The following is a 22,009-nucleotide window of genomic DNA, read 5'->3' on the forward strand; positions in this document are numbered from 1 at the left end:
GCCCCTAGTCCTATACAATAGCACTTTGGTTCTGCTGTTGTTTTAATAGGTACTGCTTCTTGATCATGACAAGGTTCTGCAAATACTGCCAACTTGAATTATTTCATACCCATTTGAAAACGACACTTTCCTTTTTACAGACAGTCTAACCTAATTCAGGGCTGAGGAATCTGTGATCTATAAGCCAAATTCAGGCCTCTGCTTGATCTCATAGGGCCATGTACAAATACAGTATTTTTAACAAACCTTCCCTCACCTCCTTTTATTTAATTGCATTGCAGAAAAGGAAGGCATGGTAACAATAATTTAAGGGTGATAATGCTTAAAATTACAAAGGATTGATGTTAATTTCAAAAGTGTCACCTGATAAAGCACTAAACATATCATTTAGATAGTCGCAGTGATGAAAAATCTCTATTTGTGAATATGATCTTTGTAACTAGTCAACAGAAGTAGTGAGACGAAGGCAAGTAATACATACTATTGTGTCCCAAATGGGTTACAACTATTAAGAGGTTTTTTTTTTTTTTTTTTTTAAATAAAAACAATATTTTTGGAAGAAAGGCCTAAGAGGCTTTCCCAAATAATATGGCTTCTTCTTTGACTACACTGAAGGTGACTCTATTGTGTGGACACATTCTGGTACACTGACTAAAAAATTCAACCCGTTATATTTTGCTTAACTTATGTGGCTCCAGTGGTTAAGCGTTTGGCTGCTAAGCGAATGTTCGCAGTTCAAATCCACCAGCCCCTCCTTGGAAACCCAATGGGGCAGTTCTACTCTGTCCTATAGGGCTGCTATGAGTCAGAATCAACTTGACGGCAACGAGTTTGGTTTGGTATTGTATTTATGGAACATTTATATTATTATTTAAAATAAGCAAAGTGAGCAGTCTCAACTTCTATAAAGGGAAACTCCCCCCCCAACTCAATTACTATACTCCCAATATATAGATCATTACACAATTATAAGCATAATTGATATATTTTCTCTCTAGGTCTGTTGTCCTTAATAGAACAAAAGATTTTCTGCTGTCACTTCAAAGAAAGTAATTGCAAGAAATAATAAAATACTTGCAAGTATTCTTGCATGGTCCCCAAGAATCAATGAGAATGACTGAGGCTGAGATGTCCTCCAGATGTCTCGCTGCCCAACTTGCCAATAGTCTTGACGATTGTGCTTAGAGCCCTTCAACTTATTCTCAGAGCTGGGCTGGACTCGGAGGACCCGGGGCTGGAAATGACTTTGGGACTTACCTAGTCCTTTCCCAGTACCACATTTGAAACTGCCCAGGGCTTGAAACTGATGGCTGTGGAAAGCGATGTGTCTGTCAGCTGGACTGCTATCTGCCCAGGCACCTGAAGGTCTTTCATTTAAAATAACTCTGAGATTTTATTTCATATGCACAAAGAGCAAAGTACTGTCATTTTCATATTACAGTTGGGGTGAAGTGAGAAGTTAAATTGGGAAAACAAGGGTCCTAGATAAAAAAAAAAAAAAAAAAATTTTTTTTTTTTTAGATAACCCACGTTAGTTAATCAAGCCTCAAATGTATAGCAAAACACACTGATAACTTACTAAGTTGCAAGAACCACTCTGAATTGTACGATAGTCTAGAAAAAAATTCAGGATTATTACTTTCCAATATATCCACTGACTCTTCTGATATAGTTCAGTGAGTAAGCCTCTGTCTTATATAAATGGTGTCTTTGGAAGAGCTCAAAAACTTTTGTATTATTTATATACATATGTACATTAGACACTTCCTTACAATCACCTTGCGCTCCTTTTTTCCTTACCGAGTCCTTCTCTTCCAGCTTAACTTCAGCCAAACTCTCTCTGGCTCAACACAAGTCCTGAATTAGTATTAGCTCATGAAGTTTACTACATTCATTTGAGTGCTCACTCTTTCCCCAAGCCTTGCTCCTCCTTCAAACTCCCCAGGCCCCTAGAATCACCTACCCTGGGTCTCTCTTTCCTTTAATTCAGCTGCTGAGGCTGCTGCTGTGCTATTCTACCCACCCCTCTCTGGCCCCTGAACTTTGATTCAGCAAACATGTTGTGTGCCCATCTAGGTTGTCAACATCTGGCCCCCTCCCAAAAGAACTGGTCCTGCACTCTTGGAGTTTAAATCTTGTTTTGTTGATAACCACAGCCAGTGCACAAGGACAATACCATGTAACAAATATAAGACTGTGTGGCTTAGATGATGTCCAAGTCAGCCTTTCACTCAGTAATAATTTAATCTATGATCTATGTGATGAGACGTTATAAGTTCTCTCATACTTGGATACACTATGGATTCAAATTTTTAAAGTCCCTTCACTCCTCAAAAACTCAAAGCCAAACGGAAGTATTCAGAATTATCAACCAATTGTAGCCACTGGTGGCCTGTCCAGCAGCTTTCTAGAGAAATGAAAAAATCAAGAGTTGATATAAATTTGTTTAGATTTTAAATATTTTCCTCAAAAAATGTTCAAAACAATTCTATGAAACATATGAATTGTCTATGTGATAGAAGAAGCTCCATTTTATTTGATACGAAACAAAACAATATAAACCACTGAGTGTATATGAAGATGACTACTGGAACTTCCATGAACAGAGTAGAGAAAACCACAAAAAACCACTGTGCCTTTTGTAAATTGCTTGATAGCACCAATGTATAGATAAACTATTCCTTTTTTTTTTTTTTTTTAAATAATTCTGCTTCTTTATTGTGAAACAATCAACTGTTAGGTAGGAGAACTACCATATTTATACTACTTGGCAAGTCTCAGGAATTATATGGCCAGATCTAGCATACCTTGGTTAAGTTCAAATAACAGGACTCCCTGGGTACTAACTCCTTGGAATGTCACAGGACAGCTTCCATCTTCTCTCACTGGGTAATTAGAAACACAGGCCTGCCTTTGTTATCTCCCTGCTGAGGAGCTGAAGTAAATGTAGGAAGCATCAAATCCTATTATGGGTTCTAGAGACTGCAACACAGGACATGGGGAAGGAATAGCTTAAAAATCATCAAAAGTCTTCAGAAATATTGTCCAGTGGAAGAAAGGCTTGCCTTGATCAAGAAGTGCCATATTTAATTCCTGATAAAGAAAGAACAACCCAAAGGGCCTGTGGGACTGAGTTCAAGACCAAGGTGTCACTGTGTACACCTGAGCATGATACGCTATTGCTCTAAATCTCTGCTTATACAACAGGAAAATGGTGGGGTTGGGATAGATTATCTCTAAGTCCCCATAGCTAGAACATTTTCTGTAAATTTTCAGTGAGAGCTGGAGCTTCTAGTCTTGCAGTGATGTAACTTGAACAGAAGATGAATAGGCCAAACTACCATGATCAAACTCCAACTACACTGGTCTTTTGGAAATTGTCTTGGCGGGTGAAGTCAGGGTGAAGCACCATTTGCCTTGGAGGTTGGCAGCAAAGCCTGGCCTAGGGCCCAGCAGCATTAGTCTATGGCGTATGTCTGGGCCCAGGCAATACCCACATGGGAGTAGCAGTACAGGAATCCCAGGACAGAGAGAGTCACCCACGGCCAGCCTACAAGAGAGAAAAGGAGATGGGAGAGCGATTAGAAATGCCTGGGATGGGAAATCCTGTGGGCGCATGCATGCTGTTCCCCTTTGGTGACATGAAAATCAACACAGGCCTCAGTTTATACAATAAGACACATTCCTCCTGGAAAGTCTACTGTCATGGGAACTCCAGCAAGTTGAATCCTACATTCCCGTTGGGTTCAGCATAAAATGAAGAATGTACTACCACAAAAGCAAATCGTGTTGTGAAATAAGGGACGTTTTTAAAGGATACATATTTAGAAGACTAAAGCAGTTAATAATAATTTTAAAAGTCCATGAGTCCCATAGTAAATATCAAAACACTGACCATTATATTGAACCCAGTGCCATTTGTAAGCACACAGAAGAGAGGACCTAAATTAAATATTTACTTTCGAAACTCAGTTTTCAGTGGTTGCTTCTATAAGTACTTATCTTAGAGTATCTGACATTCTTTTTTTTTTTGTAATTTAATTCACAGGCTGTGGTCGTTAACCTTGTGTGTCAAATTGGCTGGGCCGGGGGGGGCCAAGATGGCGGACTAGGTGGACGCTACCGCGGATCCCTCTTGCAACAAAGACTTGGAAAAACAAGGGAATCGATCACATACATAACAATCTACGAACTCTGAACAACAAGCACAGACTTAGAGACGGAAAACGAACAAATACGGGCAGACAGCGACCGTTTTCAGAACTAGGAGCCAGCGCACCAGGCAGGTGACCTTCGGAGCTCGATCTGGGGCAGAGCCCAGGGGGGCAGACAGCACAGAAAGGGGGCCCACCCCTTCCCCCCCGAACCCATCCCGGGAGGAAGTCTAGCAGGTTGACGCGGGCGGCGTAGGGGCGCAGCCGGAGGGAGAAGCACCCGGGAGGCAGTGACTGATCTGGGAGGGGGGAGAACAGCGTCCCAGCTGGGGTGCCGTCCCGCCGGGAGTCAGGCGAGAAGCCGACGGGGCGCGAGCGGGGGGGGGTCAACTATATTTCCCTAAAGTGACCCCAGGGCGGGGCCCACACGTTCGTGCGGGAGGACGCACACCCAGTCCGCGCGTGTGGCACGGCACACCAGAGGGAGAAATCCCCGGAAGTGTCTGGTCTCAAAACAGGGAAAGCAGCATCCCAGATGGGGAGCCATTCCGCTGGGATCTGGGCGTGCGCGCGCGCGGGCGGGGCATAAGCGCGGGGTCCATTTTTATTACCCTGAATTGACCCAGGGGGCGGGACCACCTGGTCGTGCGAGTGACGCCCTCCCAGTTTGCGCGAGAGGTGTGGCACACCGGAAGGAGAAGTCCCCGGGAGGAACTGATTGGTCCCGAAGCGCAGAAAGTAGCGTCCCAGACGGGGTGCCGTCCTGCCGGGGCTTGGGCGCACGCACGAGCGGGGCGTGAACGCGGAGTCCATTTTTATTGCCCCGAATTGACCCAGGGGGCGGGCCCACCTGGCCGTGCAGGTGACGCCAAACCAGTTCACGCGAGAGGTGTGGCGCTCCGGAAGGAGAAGTCCCCGGGAGGAAGTGACTGGTTCCGGAACGGGGAAAGCAGCGTCTCAACCCGGAAGTCATCCCGCTGGGATTTGGGCACGCGCGCAGGCGGGGCGTGACCACGGGACCTAATTATAATCGCCTGAATAGACCCTGGGGGCGGGCCCACCCGTTCATGCAGGAAACGCCCACCCAGTGCCCACGAGCGGTGCCGCGCACCGGAGGAAGTCCCCAGGAGGAAGTGACTGGTTTCCGAGTAAGGAAAGCAGTGTCCTAGCCAGGGACCCGTCCAGCCCGGATTTTGGCGAACGGGGGCGGAGCGTGAACGTGGTGTTCAGCTCTATATTCTGTGGTGCTACACTCCTAGCTCTCAGATCCCTCCCCCACCCTCCCCAGGCGACCCCATTAACATACGAATACCCGGAGCCAGAGAGAGAATTCAGATAGGGATCTGACTGCATTTTTTTTTAGCTGACTACTTGGAAAATCTAGTTTCCCAGTGATGGCTTGGAGACAGCAGTCCATATCAAACCACATAAAGAAACAGACCATGACAGCTTCTCCAACCCCCCAAACAAAAGAATCAAAATCTTTCCCAAATGAAGATACAATCCTGGAATTATCAGATACAGAATATAAAAAACTAATTTACAGAATGCTTAAAGATATCACAAATGAAATTAGGATAAATGCAGAAAAAGCCAAGGAACACACTGATAAAACTGTTGAAGAACTCAAAAAGATTATTCAAGAACATAGTGGAAAAATTAACAAGTTGCAAGAATCCATAGAGAGACAGCATGTAGAAATCCAAAAGATTAACAATAAAATTACAGAATTTGACAACGCAATAGAAAGTCAGAGGAGGAGACTCGAGCAATTAGAATGTAGACTGGGACTTCTGGAGGACCAGGGAAACAACACCAACATAGCTGAAAAAAAATCAGATAAAAGAATTAAAAAAAATGAAGAAACCCTAAGAATCATGTGGGACTCTATCAAGAAGGATAACTTGCGAGTGATTGGAGTCCCAGAACAGGGAGGGGGGACAGAAAACACAGAGAAAATAGTTGAAGAACTCCTGACACAAAACTTCCCTGACATCATGAAAGAAGAAAGGATATCTATCCAAGATGCTCATCGAACCCCATTTAAGATTGATCCAAAAAGAAAAACACCAAGACATATCATCATCAAACTTGCCAAAACCAAAGACAAACAGAAAATTTTAAAAGCAGCCAGGGAGAAAAGAAAGGTTTCCTTCAAGGGAGAATCAATAAGAATAAGTTCAGACTACTCAGCAGAAACCATGCAGGCAAGAAGGGAAGGGGACGACATATACAGAGCACTGAAGGAGAAAAACTGCCAACCAAGGATCATATATCCAGCAAAACTCTCTCTGAAATATGAAGGAGAAATTAAGATATTTACAGATAAACACAAGTTTAGAGAATTTGCAAAAACTAAACCAAGACTGCAAGAAATGCTAAAGGAGATTGTTTGGTCGGATGACCAATAATATCAGGTACCAGCACAATACAAGGTCACAAAACAGAACGTCCTGATATCAACGCAACTCAAACAGGGAAAGCACAAAAACAAACAAATTAAGACTAATTCTAAAAAATAAATAAATAAACAAAATAATACACACAATAGGAAATCATGGAAATCAATAGATAAACGATCAAAATAATCAAAAAGAGGGACTAAATATAGGAGGCATTGAACTGCCAGATGGAGAGTGATACAAGGCGAAATAGAAGGACACAAGTTAGGTTTTTACTTAGAAAAATAGGGGTAAATAAAAAGGTAACCACAAAAAGGAATATCAATTCCATAACTCAAGAAAAAAGCCAAGAAAAACGTAACGACTCAATAAACACAAAGTTAAACATTAAGAAAATGAGGATCTCACAAGCTACTAAGAAAAACGTCTCAGCACAAAAAAGCATGTGGAAAAATGAAATGGCCAACAACACACATGAAAAGGCATCAAAATGACAGCACTAAAAACTTACTTATCTATAATTACGCTGAATGTAAATGGACTAAATGCACCAATAAAGAGACAGAGAGTCACGGACTGGATAAAAAAACACGATCCATCTATATGCTGCCTACAAGAGACACACCTTAGACTTAGAGACACAAACAAACTAAAACTCAAAGGATGGAAAAAAATATATCAAGCAAACAATAAGCAAAAAAGAAGAGGAGTAGCAATATTAATTTCTGACAAAATAGACTTTAGACTTAAATCCGCCACAAAGGATAAAGAAGGACAGTACATAATGATAAAAGGGACAATTGATCAGGAAGACATAACCATATTAAATATTTACGCACCTAATGACAGGGCTGCAAGATACATAAATCAAATTTTAACAGAATTGAAAAGTGAGATAGACACCTCCACAATTATAGTAGGAGACTTCAACACACCACTTTCGGAGAAGGACAGGACATCCAGTAAGAAGCTCAATAGAGACACGGAAGACCTACTTACAACAATCAACCAACTTGACCTCATTGACTTATACAGAACTCTCCACCCAACTGCTGCAAAATATACTTTTTTTTCTAGCGCACATGGAACATTCTCTAGAATAGACCACATATTAGGGCATAAAACAAATCTTTCCAGAATCCAAAACATCGAAATATTACAAAGCATCTTCTCAGACCACAAGGCAATGAAGCTAGAAATCAATAACAGAAAAACTAGGGAAAAGAAATCAAATACTTGGAAAATGAACAATACCCTCCTGAAAAAAGACTGGGTTATAGAAGACATCAAGGAAGGAATAAGGAAATTCTTAGAAAGCAACGAGAATGAAAATACTTCCTATCAAAACCTCTGGGACACAGCAAAAGCAGTGCTCAGAGGCCAATTTATATCGATAAATGCACACATACAAAAAGAAGAAAGAGCCAAAATCAGAGAACTGTCCTGACAACTTGAACAAATAGAAGTGAGCAACAAAAGAATCCATCAGGCACCCGAAGAAAACAAATAATAAAAATTAGAGCTGAACTAAATGAATTAGAGAACAGAAAAACAATTGAAAGAATTAACAAAGCCAAAAGCTGGTTCTTTGAAAAAATTAACAAAATTGATAAACCATTGGCTAGACTGACTAAAGAAAAACAGGAAAGGAAACAAATAACCCGAATAAGAAACGAGAAGGACCACATCACAACAGAACCAAATGAAATCAAAAGAATCATATCAGATTACTACATAAAATTGTACTCTAACAAATTTGAAAACCTAGAAGAAATGGATAAATTCTTGGAACAATACTACTTACCTAAACTAACACATTCAGAAATAGAACAACTAAATAGACCCATAACAAAAAAAGAGATTGAAACGGTAATCAAAAAACTCCCAACAAAAAAAAGTCCTGGCCCAGATGGCTTCACTGCAGAGTTCTACCAAACCTTCAGAGAAGACTTAACACCATTACTATTGAAGGTATTTCAAAGTATAGAAAAAGACGGAATACTACCCAACTCATTCTATGAAGCTACCATCTCCCTGATACCAAAACCAGGTAAACACATTACAAAAAAAGAAAATTTTAGACCTATATCCCTCATGAACATAGATGCAAAAATCCTTAACAAAATTCTAGCCAATAGAATCCAACAACACATCAAAAAAATAATTCACCACGATCAAGTGGGATTTATACCAGGTATGCAAGGCTGGTTTAATATCAGAAAAACCATTAATGTAATCCATCACATAAATAAAACAAAAGACAAAAACCACATGATCTTATCAATTGATGCAGAAAAGGCATTTGACAAAGTCCAACACCCATTTATGATAAAAACTCTCACCAAAATAGGAATTGAAGGAAAATTCCTCAACATAATAAAGGGCATATATGCAAAGCCAACGGCCAATATCACTCTAAATGGAGAGAACCTGAAGCATTTCCCTTGAGAACGGGAACCAGACAAGGATGCCCTTTATCACCGCTCTTATTCAACATCCTACTTGAAGTCCTAGCCAGGGCAATTAGGCTAGACAAAGAAATAAAGGGTATCCAGATTGGTAAGGAGGAAGTAAAGCTATCACTATTTGCAGATGACATGATAGTATACATGGAAAACCCTAAGAAATCCTCCAGAAAACTACTGAAACTAATAGAAGAGTTTGGAAGAGTCTCAGGATATAAAATAAACATACAAAAATCACTTGGATTCCTCTATATCAACAAAAAGAACACCGAAGAGGAAATAACCAAATCAATACCATTCACAGTAGCCCCCAAGAAGATAAAATACTTAGGAATAAATCTTACCAAGGATGTAAAAGACCTATACAAAGAAAACTATAAAACTCTGCTACAAGAAATTCAAAAGGACACACTTAAATGGAAAAACATACCCTGCTCATGGATAGGAAGACTTAACATAGTGAAAATGTCTATTCTACCAAAAGCCATTTATACATACAACGCACTTCCAATCCAAATACCAATGTCATACTTTAAGGGAATAGAGAAACAAATCATTAATTTCATATGGAAAGGAAAGAACCCCCGGATAAGCAAAACATTACTGAAAAAGAAGAAGAAAGTGGGAGGCCTCACCCTACCTGATTTCAGAACCTATTATATAGCTACAGTAGTCAAAACAGCCTGGTACTGGTACAACAACAGGCACATAGACCAATGGAACAGAATTGAGAATCCAGATATAAATCCATCCATTTATGAGCAGCTGATATTTGACAAAGGACCAGTGTCAGTCAATTGGGGAAATAATAGTCTTTTTAACAAATGGTGCTGGCATAACTGGATATCCATTTGCAAAAGAATGAAACAGGACCCATACCTCACACCATGCACAAAAACTAACTCCAAGTGGATCAAAGACCTAAACATAAAGACTAAAACGATAAAAATCATGGAAGAAAAAATAGGATCTACCCTAGGAGCCCTAATACAGGGCATAAACAGAATACAAAACATTACCAAAAATGATGAAGAGAAACCAGATAACTGGGAGCTCCTAAAAATCAAACACCTATGCTCATCTAAAGACTTCACCAAAAGAATAAAAAGACCACCTACAGACTGGGAAAGAATATTCAGCTATGACATCTCAGACCAGCGCCTGATCTCTAAAATCTACATGATTCTGTCAAAAATCAACCACAAAAAGACAAACAACCCAATCAAGAAGTGGGCAAAGGATATGAACACACATTTCACTAAGGAAGATATTCAGGCAGCCAACAGATACATGAGAAAATGCTCTCGATCATTAGCCATTAGAGAAATGCAAATTAAAACTACGATGAGATTCCATCTGACACCAACTAGGCTGGCATTAATTCAAAAAACACAAAATAATAAATGTTGGAGAGGCTGCGGAGAGACTGGAACTCTCTTACACTGCTGGTGGGATTGTAAAATGGTACAACCACTTTGGAAATCCATCTGGCGTTATCTTAAACAGTTAGAAATAGAACTACCATACAACCCAGAAATCCGACTCCTCGGAATATACCCTAAAAATACAAGACCCTTCACACAAACAGATATATGCACACCCATGTTTATTGCAGCTCTGTTTACAATAGCAAAAAGCTGGAAGCAACCAAGATGTCCATCAACGGATGAATGGGTAAATAAATTGTGGTATATTCACACAATGGAATACTACGCATCGATAAAGAACAGTGACGAATCTCTGAAACATTTCATAACATGGAGGAATCTGGAAGGCATTATGCTGAGCGAAATGAGTCAGTTGCAAAAGGACAAATATTGTATAAGACCACTATTATAAGATCTTGAGAAATAGAAAAAACGGAAAAGAACACATACTTTTGTGTTTACAAAGCGGGGAGGGAGGGAGGGAGGGAGGGAGAGGGCTTTTTATTGATCAATCTGTAGATGGGAACTGCTTTGGGTGAAGGGAAAGACAACACTCAAAACAAGGAAGGTCAGCCTAATTGGACAGGATTAAAAGTAAAGAGGTTTCTGAGATAAAATGAAAGCTTCAAAGGATAGCGAAGCAGGGGCTGGGGTCTGGGGATCTTGGTTTGAGAGGACTTCTAAATCAATGGGCAAAACAATTCTATTATGAAAACACTCTGCATCCCACTTTGAATTGTGGCACCTGGGGTCCTAAATGCCAACAAGCAGCCATCTAAAATACATTAATTGGTCTCAACCCACCGGGAGCAAAGGCAAAGGAAGAACACCAAGGTCACACGACAACTAAGAACCCAAGAGACAGAAAGGGCCACTTGAACCAGAGACCTACAATATCCTGAGACCAGAAGAACTAGTTGGTGCCCGGCCACAATCGATGTCTGCCCTGTCAGGGAACACAACAGACAACTCCTGAGGGAGCAGGAGACCAATGGGATGCAGACCCCAAATTCTCATTAAAAGACCACACCTAATGGTATGATTGCGACTAGAGGAATCCCAGAGACAATGCTCCCCAGAACTTCTGATGGCACAGGACAGGAACCATCCCCGAAGACAAATCATCAGGCATGAAAAGGACTGGTCAGTGGGGGGGAGAGAGATACTGATGAAGAGTGAGCTAATTAAATCAGGTGGACACGGGAGAGTGTGTTGGCAACTCTTGACTGGAGGGGGGATGGGAAGATAGAGAGAGAGGGAAGAAGGTAAAATTGGCACGAAACGAGAGACTGTAAGGGCTGACTCAATGGGGGAGAGCAAGTGGGAGAAGGGAGTAAGATGTATGTAAACCTACATGTGACAGACTGATTGGAATGGTAAATGTTCACTTGAAGCTTAATAAAAATTAAAAAAAAAAAAAAAAATTGGCTGGGCCATGATTCTCAGTGGTTTGGTAGTTATGATGTAGTTTGGCAGTCATAGAATGATGCAATCACTACATGATGAGATCTGATATAATGTGATCACCTCCATGATGGGATCTGCTGGGAGTAGCCAATCAGTTGAAAGGGAGTTTCCTTGGGGGTGTGGCCTGCATCCAATATATGAGGACTTTCTGGCAAAGCTTGCTGGTTTTTGCTCTGCTCTGCATACTGCATTCAGCTTGTAAGCATCTGATCTCCAGTTCTTGGGACTTGGGCCAGCAGCCTGCCATCTTACCTGTCAATCTTGGGTTCATCAGCCACTGCAGCTACATGAGTTAGGAGAAACCTCCAGCCTGACACCTGAACCATGGACTTGGGACTTGTCAGCCACTACAATCACATGAGCCATTTCCTTGAGATAAATCTCTCTCTCACTATATATACAAACACACAAACACACAAACACACACTTCACTGATTTTACTTCTCTAGAGAAGCCAGCCTAGGACATTACGTACTGAGAGTGGTTCTAGAGAAACAAAATTGTAAGCATGAGTTTTCTAAATTGATTCTCAAGTCTGGCTAGTCTTAAAAGTGTCGATGATTGTGCTTCCAGTAATAAAGAGGGAACTGCTAATCCATGGCATGATGTGGCAATGGAAATATGTAAAATACCACCACAAATAGATCAGGTATTGGTGAGAGTTGAGGGTTTGGGTGATTGCACTTTTGATACCTTTCTACAATTTTGTTATAATAAGAAGCATGAGGAAGCTGATTTGTTGATCTTACTTTCACTAGACGAAGTGGTGAAAGAAGGAGATGAGCTCAGGCCTTCAAGGTCATAGTTCAAGTACCACATAAACAACCTCAAAGTTTCCACCTGTGCCTTGAAAGAAAGCTTTATTTGTTGTAGTAACAGAGCTGATATTACTGAAAACCAAACCCAGAGTCTTATCATAAGAGCGGCTGAATTACAATGCCAACTGAATTCCCAACCTCGAATAGTGTCTAAAGTTAAAGTGAGGGCATTAATTGGGAATAAATGGGACCTTGAAACTTGGGATGGGGAGACATATGGGCAGATAATTAGGAAGATGGGGACACTAATTCTCTAAATTCCATTGAATCACTCCTGCCAACAGAACCAGCCCTCTCTCTCCCATCTGAAGAGATTACTCCATCTTTGTCTGCTAAGCCACCCTCTCCAGTAAAACCATTAGCCACCCTGTGCCCATCTGATGAGATTAACCCAGCTGTGTCTGAAAAGTCTTATCTGAATCATTGCCTGGGGCATTACCTAAGGCAAATGCCTTACAAGACAATGCTGAATGTTTTCAAAACACATCCTCAAAATCCATTTTGGCTTCTAGACCTATAACTAGATTTAAGTCTCAGTGAGCCCCAAAAGGTGAAGTACAAAATGTGACCCAGGAGGAGGTATGCTACACTCCAAAAGAACTACTTGACTTTCCTAATATGTCCAAACTGAAACCTGAGGAATATCTGTGGGGATGCCTATCAAGGGTGTGGGATAATGGTGCAAGGAACATACAGGTGGATCAGTCTGAGTTTATTGATATGGGCCCACTAAGAACAAATTCTTCATTCCGTGTTTCAGCTCAAGAGGTTAAGAAAGGATCTAACGGTTTCTTTGGTTGGGTCACTGAAGCATGGATTACACAGTGGCCTACACTAAATCAAGTTGAAGTATCAGATCTGCCTTGGTATATTGTAGAAGAAGGTATCCAAAGGCTTAGGGACATGGCCCGCTAGAGTGGATTTATCAGGTTAGACCCACAGACCCACTCATGGAGTGCCCAGAGAACACATCTTTTACCACAACTGTGAGGAATAAATTTTTGAAGGGAGCCCCAGCATTCTTGAAGACTGCTACGACTGCTATTTTATGTAAGTCAAATTTGACAGTGGGATCTGCACTAACTGAATTGAGACACCTAACTACAATGGGGCTGACTGGACCCCGAGGTGGAAGGGGCCAAGTGGCAGAGCTCAATCAACAAAGCTAAGGTGGGTGTCGTTACTGCAATGGACAGTGGAGTCAAAGAAGTAATCAAAATTGTCTGACTCAAAGGAAATTATGGCATTGGCTACTTAGTCATGGTGTCCCTAGGAATGAAAGAGATCACAAATCTACTAAATACTTTATCTGTACAAGTGGAAGAATTCTAGGTCAAGTCAACAACAGTCTAACTCAAATTGCCAGAATAGAGTCATGGCCTATCAAACAATTTCCAGATTTGAGCCAGTTTAAAAATCCACACCCCCTTGAATGAATGGGAGGCCAGGTCCCCTTGAGGAATGACCCCACTACACTGCCAAAAATTTATACTGTTAATCTTTCTCCCAGTGAGTCCCCGAACCCATTTGTAGTTATTTCCCCAGTACCCAAATGTAAAATTGGGATATACTCAGTGTCATGGATTGAACTGTGTCCCCCCAAATGTCTGTCAATTCCCAGTATTGCATGATTGTTTACCATTTTATTATCTGATGTGATTCCTCTACATGTTGTAAATCCTATCACTATGATGTAATAAAATGGATTAGCGGCAGTTATATTGATGAGATATAAAGAAAAAAGCGAGCAGAGAGACATGGGAGCCTCATAACACTAAGAAAGCAGTGCTGGGAGCAGAGCATATCCTTTGGACCTGAGGTTCCTGCACGGAGATGCTCCCAGACCAAGGGAAGGCTGATGCATCACAAGGACTTTCCTCCAGAGCCAATAGACACAGAAAGCCTTCCCCTGGAGCCAGCACCCTGAATTCGGACTTCTAGCCTACTGGATTATGAGAGAATAAACTTCTCCTTGTTAAAGCCATCCACGTGTGGTATTTCTGTTATAGAAGCACTAGATGGTTGAGACAGAATTTGGTACTCAGAGTGGGGTGCTGCTCTAACAGATACCCAAAATGTGGATTTGTTTCAAAACTGTGAATGGATAGAGGACTCAGAAGGAAGTGGGGAGAACTATTGCCACTGAGATGGCACAGACGGTGAGATGCAGCAGCAGAGGACTGGCGGCAGCACAGAACCAGCAGCAGAACTAGGAGACCAGTGCCAGACAGCACTGGAGCTGACCCACAGAGCAAGAGAGCTGAGTGCCTGTGCACACGCTTCCTGGTGGAGTGGGGTGCCTCCAGGCACTTATTGGTGGAGCTAGGCTGGCCACTGATGGAGCAAGAGAGCTGAGTGCCTTCCAGGCAAAGTTTACTGGAAGGGTGGGGTGTCTCCAGGCACTTATCAGTGGAGGTACAGAGTTGAAACACTTGCCCCAGCAGGGCAGATGTGAGCATGAGGCCCAAAGAGCTGAGAGGCCAAGAAACCAGGAAATAGAAGTTGAAGAAACAAGGAACACAAGAGGCCAAGCTACCTCAGTCTCAAAAGGTATGGCCAGGACCTCTGGGATTTCAAATGGTGGACCCACAGCCTCTGGTGTTTCTAAGGATGGAGTCGCCACTCGGATGGACTAGAAGAATGGTGCGCTTAAAGCCAAGGGAAAGACTTGCTGTCCCAGTAAGCCTGGAAGGCGGAGCTGAAGCCCAGGGCCAAGGGGCCTCCACTCGGAATCCAGAGAGTATGGCCAATACCTAGAGTCTGAAGGGCAGGGCCATTATGTAAATTGTCTCAGAGAAGAGAGGATTATTTTCAAAGCTTTGAGGGGTAATGTAATGTGTTCTGCTGACTTGCTTGGTGCTTGTTATCCCTTCTTTTCCTCCAGTTTCTCCCATTTGTAATGGAAATGACTAGCTTGTGTCTGTTCTGTCATTGTACCTTTGGAAGCAGATAACTTGTATTCTAGATGTCACAGAAAAAGAGGAATTTTTGGATTCTGGATTTGGAGTTAAGACTTTTCCTATGCTATCATGAGGTGAATACATTATGCACATTGCAAGGATGTGATTTTTTGGGGGCCAAAGGGTGGAATGTCATAGATTGAATTGTGTCCCCCCAAAATATCTGTCAACTTGGCTAGGTTATGATTCCCAGTATTGTATGATTGTTTACCCTTTCATCATCTGATGTGATTTCCCTGTGTGTTGTAAATCCTATTACTATGAGATGTAATAAGATGGATTAGCGGCAGTTATATTGATGAGATCTACAAGATTAGGTAGTGTCTTAAGCCAATCTCTTTTGAGATATAAAAGAGAGACACAAGCAGAGAGACATGGGGACCTCATATCAGTAAGAAAGCAGTGCCAGGAGCAGAGTACATCCTTTGGACCTGAGGTTCCTGCACCAAGATGCTCCCAGACCAAGGGAAGACTGATACATCACAAGAACCTTCCTCCAGAGCCAACAGAGAGAGAAAGCCTTTCCCTGGAGTTGGCATCCTGAATTTGGACTTCTCGCTTACTGGACTATGAGAGAATAAACTTCTCTTTGTTAAAGCCATCCACTTGTGGTATTTCTGTTATTGCAGCACTAGATGACTAAGACATTCAGCACCTGGCAGAACCGCTACGTTGGAGCCCTGACAAGTAGAGTAAGGGCTGTTATGGTAGGAAAAGCCAAGTGGAAGCCATGAGAACTGCCCTTAACTAGGAAAACAATAAACCAAAAGCAATACTGCATGCCTGTGGGGATTACAGAAATTATTGCCACCATCACAAACTTGAAGGATGCAACGGTGGTGATTTCCACCACATCCCTGTTAAACCGCCAGATGGACCTTGGAGAATGACAGTGGATTATTGCAAATTTAACCAGGTGGTGACTCCAATTGCAGCTGCTGTTCCAGATGTAGTTTCACTGCTTAAGCAAATTAATGCATTTCCTGGTACCTGATTTTTTTGATATGCAGCTATTGATCTGGCTAATGGCTTTTTCTCCATACCTGTTTTGAAGAATCACTAGAAGCAGTTTGCCTTCAGCTGGCAAAGCCAGCAACATACCTTCAGTGTCCTACTTCATGGGTATATCTAGCCCTATGTCATAATTTAGCCCACAAAGAACCTGATTGTCTTTCCCTTCCACACAGCATCAAACTGGTCCATAACATTGATGAGATAATGCTGACTAGACCTAATAAGGAAGAAGTGTCAATGACTCTGAACTTACTGGTAAAACATTAGAGTACCGATGACTCTGAACTTACTGGTAAAACATTAGAGTGCTAGAGGGTAGGAAATTAATCTGACACAAATTCAAGTGCCTTCCATGTCAGTAAAATTTCAACAGGTCCAGTGGAGTGGGGATGTTGAGATATTCCTTCTAAAATGAAGAAGGATAAGTTATTGCATCTGGCCCTTTCTACAACTAAAAAGGAGGCACAATGCCTCTTTTTGAGGGTATTGATCCAGTGTATTTACAAATGACTCAAAAAGCTGCTAGTTTTGAATGGGGCCCAGAACAAAAGAAGGCTCTGCCACAGGTTCAGTCTGCCATGCAAGTTACTGTGCCACTTGGGCCATATGATCCAGCTGATCCAATGGTGCCTGAAGTGTCAGTGGCAGACAGATATGTTCTTTAGAGTCTTTGGTAAGACCCCAAACTGGAATCACAGCTCAGACCCTTAGAATTTTGGAGCAAAGCTCTGCTATCCTCTGAAGATAATTACTCTACTTTTGGGAAAGAGCTTTTGGTGTGTTACTAGGCCTTAGGAGAGACTGAATGTTTAACCCTTGGACATCAAGTCACCTTGTGGCCTAAGATGCCTATCATGAACTGGGTGTTGTCTGACCCACAGGGCCATAAATGTGGACGTGCACAGTAGCACTCCATCATTAAATGGAAGTGGTATGCATGAGATCAGGCCCAAGCAGGACCTGAAGCTACAAGTAAGTTGCATGAGGAGGAGCCAAAATGCCCATGGTCACCACTTGTGTCACATTACCTTCCATCTCCCAATCTGCACTTATTGACTCATGGGGAGTTCCTTATGATAAGTTGACTGAGGAAGAGAAAATTCATGTCTGGGTCATTGATGATTCTGCGTGGTACACAGTCACCACTCAAAAGTGGACAGTGGCAGCAGTACAGCCCCTTTCTGGGACCTCCCTGAAGGACAGTGGTGAAGGGAAATCCTCCCAACGGGCAGAACTTTGAGCACTGTACATGGTTGTGCACTTTGCTTGGAAGGAGAAATGGCCAGATGTACAATTGTATACTGATTCATGGGCTGTGGCCAATGGTTTGGCTGGATGGTCAGGGACTTAGAAGGAACATGGCTGGAAAATTGGAGACAAGAAGGTATGGGGAAGAGGTATGTGGGTAGACTTCTCTGAGTAAGCCAAGGAAGTGAAGATATTTGTGTCTCATGTGAATTTTCACCAAAGGGTGAGATTATGCATGGGCTCAGCAACATGGACTTCTACTCACTATGGCAGACATGGCTACAACCACTGTCCAATCTGTCAGCAGCAGGGACCAACACTGAGTCCCCGATATGGCACCATTCCTCAATGTGATCAGCCAGCAACCTGGTGGCAGGTTGATTACATTGGGCTGCTTCCATCATGGAAAGGGCAACGTTTTGTTCTTACTGGAATAGACACTTACTCTGGATACGGAATTGCCTTCCCTGCATGCAATGCTTCTACCAAAACTATCATCCATGGACTTACAGAATGCCTTATCCACCATCATGGTATCCCACACAGCATTGCCTCAGATCAAGGGACTCACTTTACAGCAAATGAAGTACAGCAGTGGGCTCATGCTCATGGAATTCACTGGTCTTAACATGTTCCCCATCATCCTGAAGCAGCTGGCTCAATAGGACGATGTATTTGGCCTTCTATAGACACAACTATGGCACCAGCTAGGTGGCAATAGCTTGCAGGGTTGGGGCAATGCTCTTCAGGAGGCTGTATATGCTCTAAAACGGCATCCAATGTATGGTGCTGTTTCTCTCACAGCCAGAATTCATGGGTCCAGGAATCAAATGGTGGAAATGGGTATAGCACCACTCACTATTACCCCGAGTGACCCACTCACAAGATATTTGCTTCCTGTGTCTGAGACCCTATGCTCTGGAGATCTAGAGGTCTTAGTTCCAAAGGGAGAAATGCAATCACCTAGACACACATCACTGATTCTATGGAAATTTAAGTTAAGAATGCCACCTAGCCACTTTGGGCTCCTTATGCCTTTGGATCAGCTGGCAAAGAAGGGAGTTATCATATTGGCTGGTGTGATTGATCCTGATTACCAAGAGGAAATCAGATTGATATTACATAGTGGAGGTAAAGAAGAGTATGTTGGGAAAGCAGGAGATTCTTTAGGGTGTCTCTTAGTAATACCATGGAAAACTACAGCAACCCAATTCCAACATGACTACTTATGGCCCAGACTCTTCAGGCATGAAGGTTTGGTTCACCCCACCAGGCAAACAACCACGGCCCGCTGAGTTGCTTGTGGAAGGCAAAGGAGATATGGAATGGGTGGTGGAAGAAGGTAGTTCTGAATACCAGTTAAAACCACGTGACCAGTTGCAGAAACGAAGACTGTAATTGTTATGAGTATTTCTTCCTTGTATGTGTGCATCAAATATTTTTGTTTTCTTTGTTTTTGGTTGTACGCATATTAGTTGTAGCGTGTCAGGTGCAAGTACGACTTCATAATTGTCTTTATTCAAAGATCATGTATGGTTTATGGAGAGGTATTCAGGTGCCAAGTTGACAATAGGTGGACTGTGATGGTTAAGGTTGTGTGTCAACTTGGCTGAGCCACGATTCTCAGTGGTTTGGCAGTTATGATGTAGTTTGGCAGTCATATAACGGTGCAATCACCTACATGATGAGATCTAATATAATGTGGCCACCTCCATGATGGGATCTGCAGCTAAAGGGGAGTTTCCTTGGGGTTGTGGCCTGTATCCAATATATGTGGACTTTCCGGCAAAGCTCATAGGCTTTTGATCTGCTCTGGGTTCTGCATTTGGCTTGTCAGTTCTTGGGACTTATATATACGCTTCACCGTTTTGCTTCTCTAGAGAATCCAGCCTAAGACACAGGCGTTCCTCCTGAAAATTTGTTACTTAATGATCTCCATGTCTTCTACATGTTTCACTCATTCAAATATTTATTGGGATCTTTTGAGAGTGAGAAGTGTTTTGGAAGATTCTACGTGTTAAAATAGAAAGATCTCGTCCTGTATCAAAGGTGCTCCCGCTCCAGCTCGGGAAAGACAAACACACATCCCTAGGATTTATGATCCATGTAGTAAGTGTTAGATAATGATGTGTACAGAGCACATTGAACCTGGACCACGTGGAATGAGCAAGAGTTTGTCAGATATAAAAGGACAGGGACAAGGTTCCAGGGAACACCTGAATTGGGAACCTAGCAGGCCATCCAAGGAAGCGGGACCATAGGATGTGGCTGTGGCACAGGGAGGGGGCAGGTGGGATAGGGGCAGGGGCTGGGGTGGGGAAGAGGCCATAGGGAGCCACTGAAAGTTAGCATAACTCTGGCAGGCTCTGTTATTGCTTTATCAATTGCTACCCACTGCCACTGAGTAGATTCCAATCATAGTGACCCTATAGGACAGAGTAGAACTGCCCCATAGGATTTCCAAGGCTATAAATCTTTACGGAAGCAGACTGCCACACCTTTCTACTGTATAGTGGCTGGTGGGTACAACCTGCAGACCTTTTGGTTAGCAGCTGAGAACTTTAGCCACTGCACCACCAGTGATCACTATCAATAATTAGCTGCTGTTAATATGACATAGGTACATCAGAATAGCACAGTGGTTAAGTTTGGAAGCTCTGAAGTGGGAGAGTCTTGAGTTCAAATCCTAGCTCTACCACTTACCATGAGCAAGTTAACAAACCTCAAAAGTAAAACTAGGGATAAACTTACTCCATGTTATTTTTATAAGGATTGGGTGCAATGATGTTAAGACCAGCACAGTGCCTGGCCCATGGTAGGCACTAAGAAAGGCAGCAATAATGGTGATAAGAGGACATGGAAATTTTCTCTACCACAATAAGCATGACAACAGGGAAGTCAAGCCCTGGTATATATTTTTTTTTTTTTTTGTATTGTGCTTTAAGTGAAAGTTTACAGATCAAGTCAGTCTCTCATACAAAAGTTATACACACCTTGCTATGTACTCCTAGCTGCTCTCCCCCTAATGAGACAGCACATTCCTCCTCTCCACCCTGTATTTCTCATGTCCATTCAACCAGCTCCTGTCCTCCTCTGCCTTCTCATCTTGCCTTCAGACAGGAGTTTCCCACATAGTCTCATGTGCCTACTTGAGCCAAGAAGCTCTCTCCTCACCAGTATCATTTTCTATCTTATAGTTCAGTCCAATCCCTGTCTGAAGAGCTGGCTTCAGGAATGGTTCCAGTCTTGGGCTAACAAAGGGTCCGGAAACTAAGAACTCCAGGGCCCCTCTAATCTCAGTCAGACCATTAAGTCTGTCTGGTCTTTTTACAAGAATTTGAGATCTGCATCCCACTGTTCTCCTGCTCCATCAGGGATTCTCTGCTGTGTTCCCTGTCAGGGCAGTGATCAGTGGTAGCCAGGCACCATCTAGTTCTCCCGATCTCAAGCTGATGTAGTCTCTGGTTTATGTGGCCCTTTCTGTCTCTTGGGCTCATCTTTACCATATATCTTTGTTGTTCTTCATTCTCCTTTGCTCCAGATGGGTTGAGACCAATTGATGCATCTTAGATGGCCTCTTAGTAGCATTTAAGACCCCAGATGCCTCTCACCAAAGTGGGATGCAGAACATATCTTAATATATTTTGTTATGCCAATTGACCTAGATATCCCCTGAAACCAAGGTCCCCAAACCCGTGTCCCTGCTACTTTGGCCTTCAAAGCATTTGGTTGCATTCAAGAAGCTTCTTTGCTTTTGGTTTAGTCCAGTTGTGCTGACCTCTCCTGTATTGTGTGTTGTCTTTCCCTTCACCTTTTTTTTTTTTTTATCTAATTAGTGAATATCCCCTCCCTCCCTCCCCTCATAAGCATCAAAGAATATTTTCTTCTGTGTTTACTTTTTTTCTAGAGTTCTTATAATAGTGGTCTCATACAACATTTGTCCTTTTGCAACTGACTAATTTCACTCAGCAAAATGCCCGAGGGCTTCTTTTGCTGTTCTCTATTTGTTTGAGTTGTAGGGATAATACTTTGATTTTGGCCCTTCCTTCTTTTT

The 22,009-nt window shown here is 42.4% G+C and overlaps 1 protein-coding gene across 1 annotated transcript in view; it reads right to left on the bottom strand.

Moving 5' to 3' along the window:
* Positions 1-1,531: 1,531 nt before the first annotated feature.
* The window catches only part of HHAT (hedgehog acyltransferase), a 640,126-nt gene continuing 619,648 nt past the window's right edge, over positions 1,532-22,009 (bottom strand). Inside the window, exon 11 of the mRNA XM_064273239.1 lies at positions 1,532-3,550. Within this exon, the coding sequence (XP_064129309.1) occupies positions 3,459-3,550 (92 nt within the window). The 3' untranslated portion in view covers positions 1,532-3,458. The remainder of the gene's footprint in view (positions 3,551-22,009) is intronic.

Source organism: Loxodonta africana, chromosome 20 (assembly GCF_030014295.1).
Source record: "Loxodonta africana isolate mLoxAfr1 chromosome 20, mLoxAfr1.hap2, whole genome shotgun sequence".
NCBI classification, from domain to species: domain Eukaryota; kingdom Metazoa; phylum Chordata; class Mammalia; order Proboscidea; family Elephantidae; genus Loxodonta; species Loxodonta africana.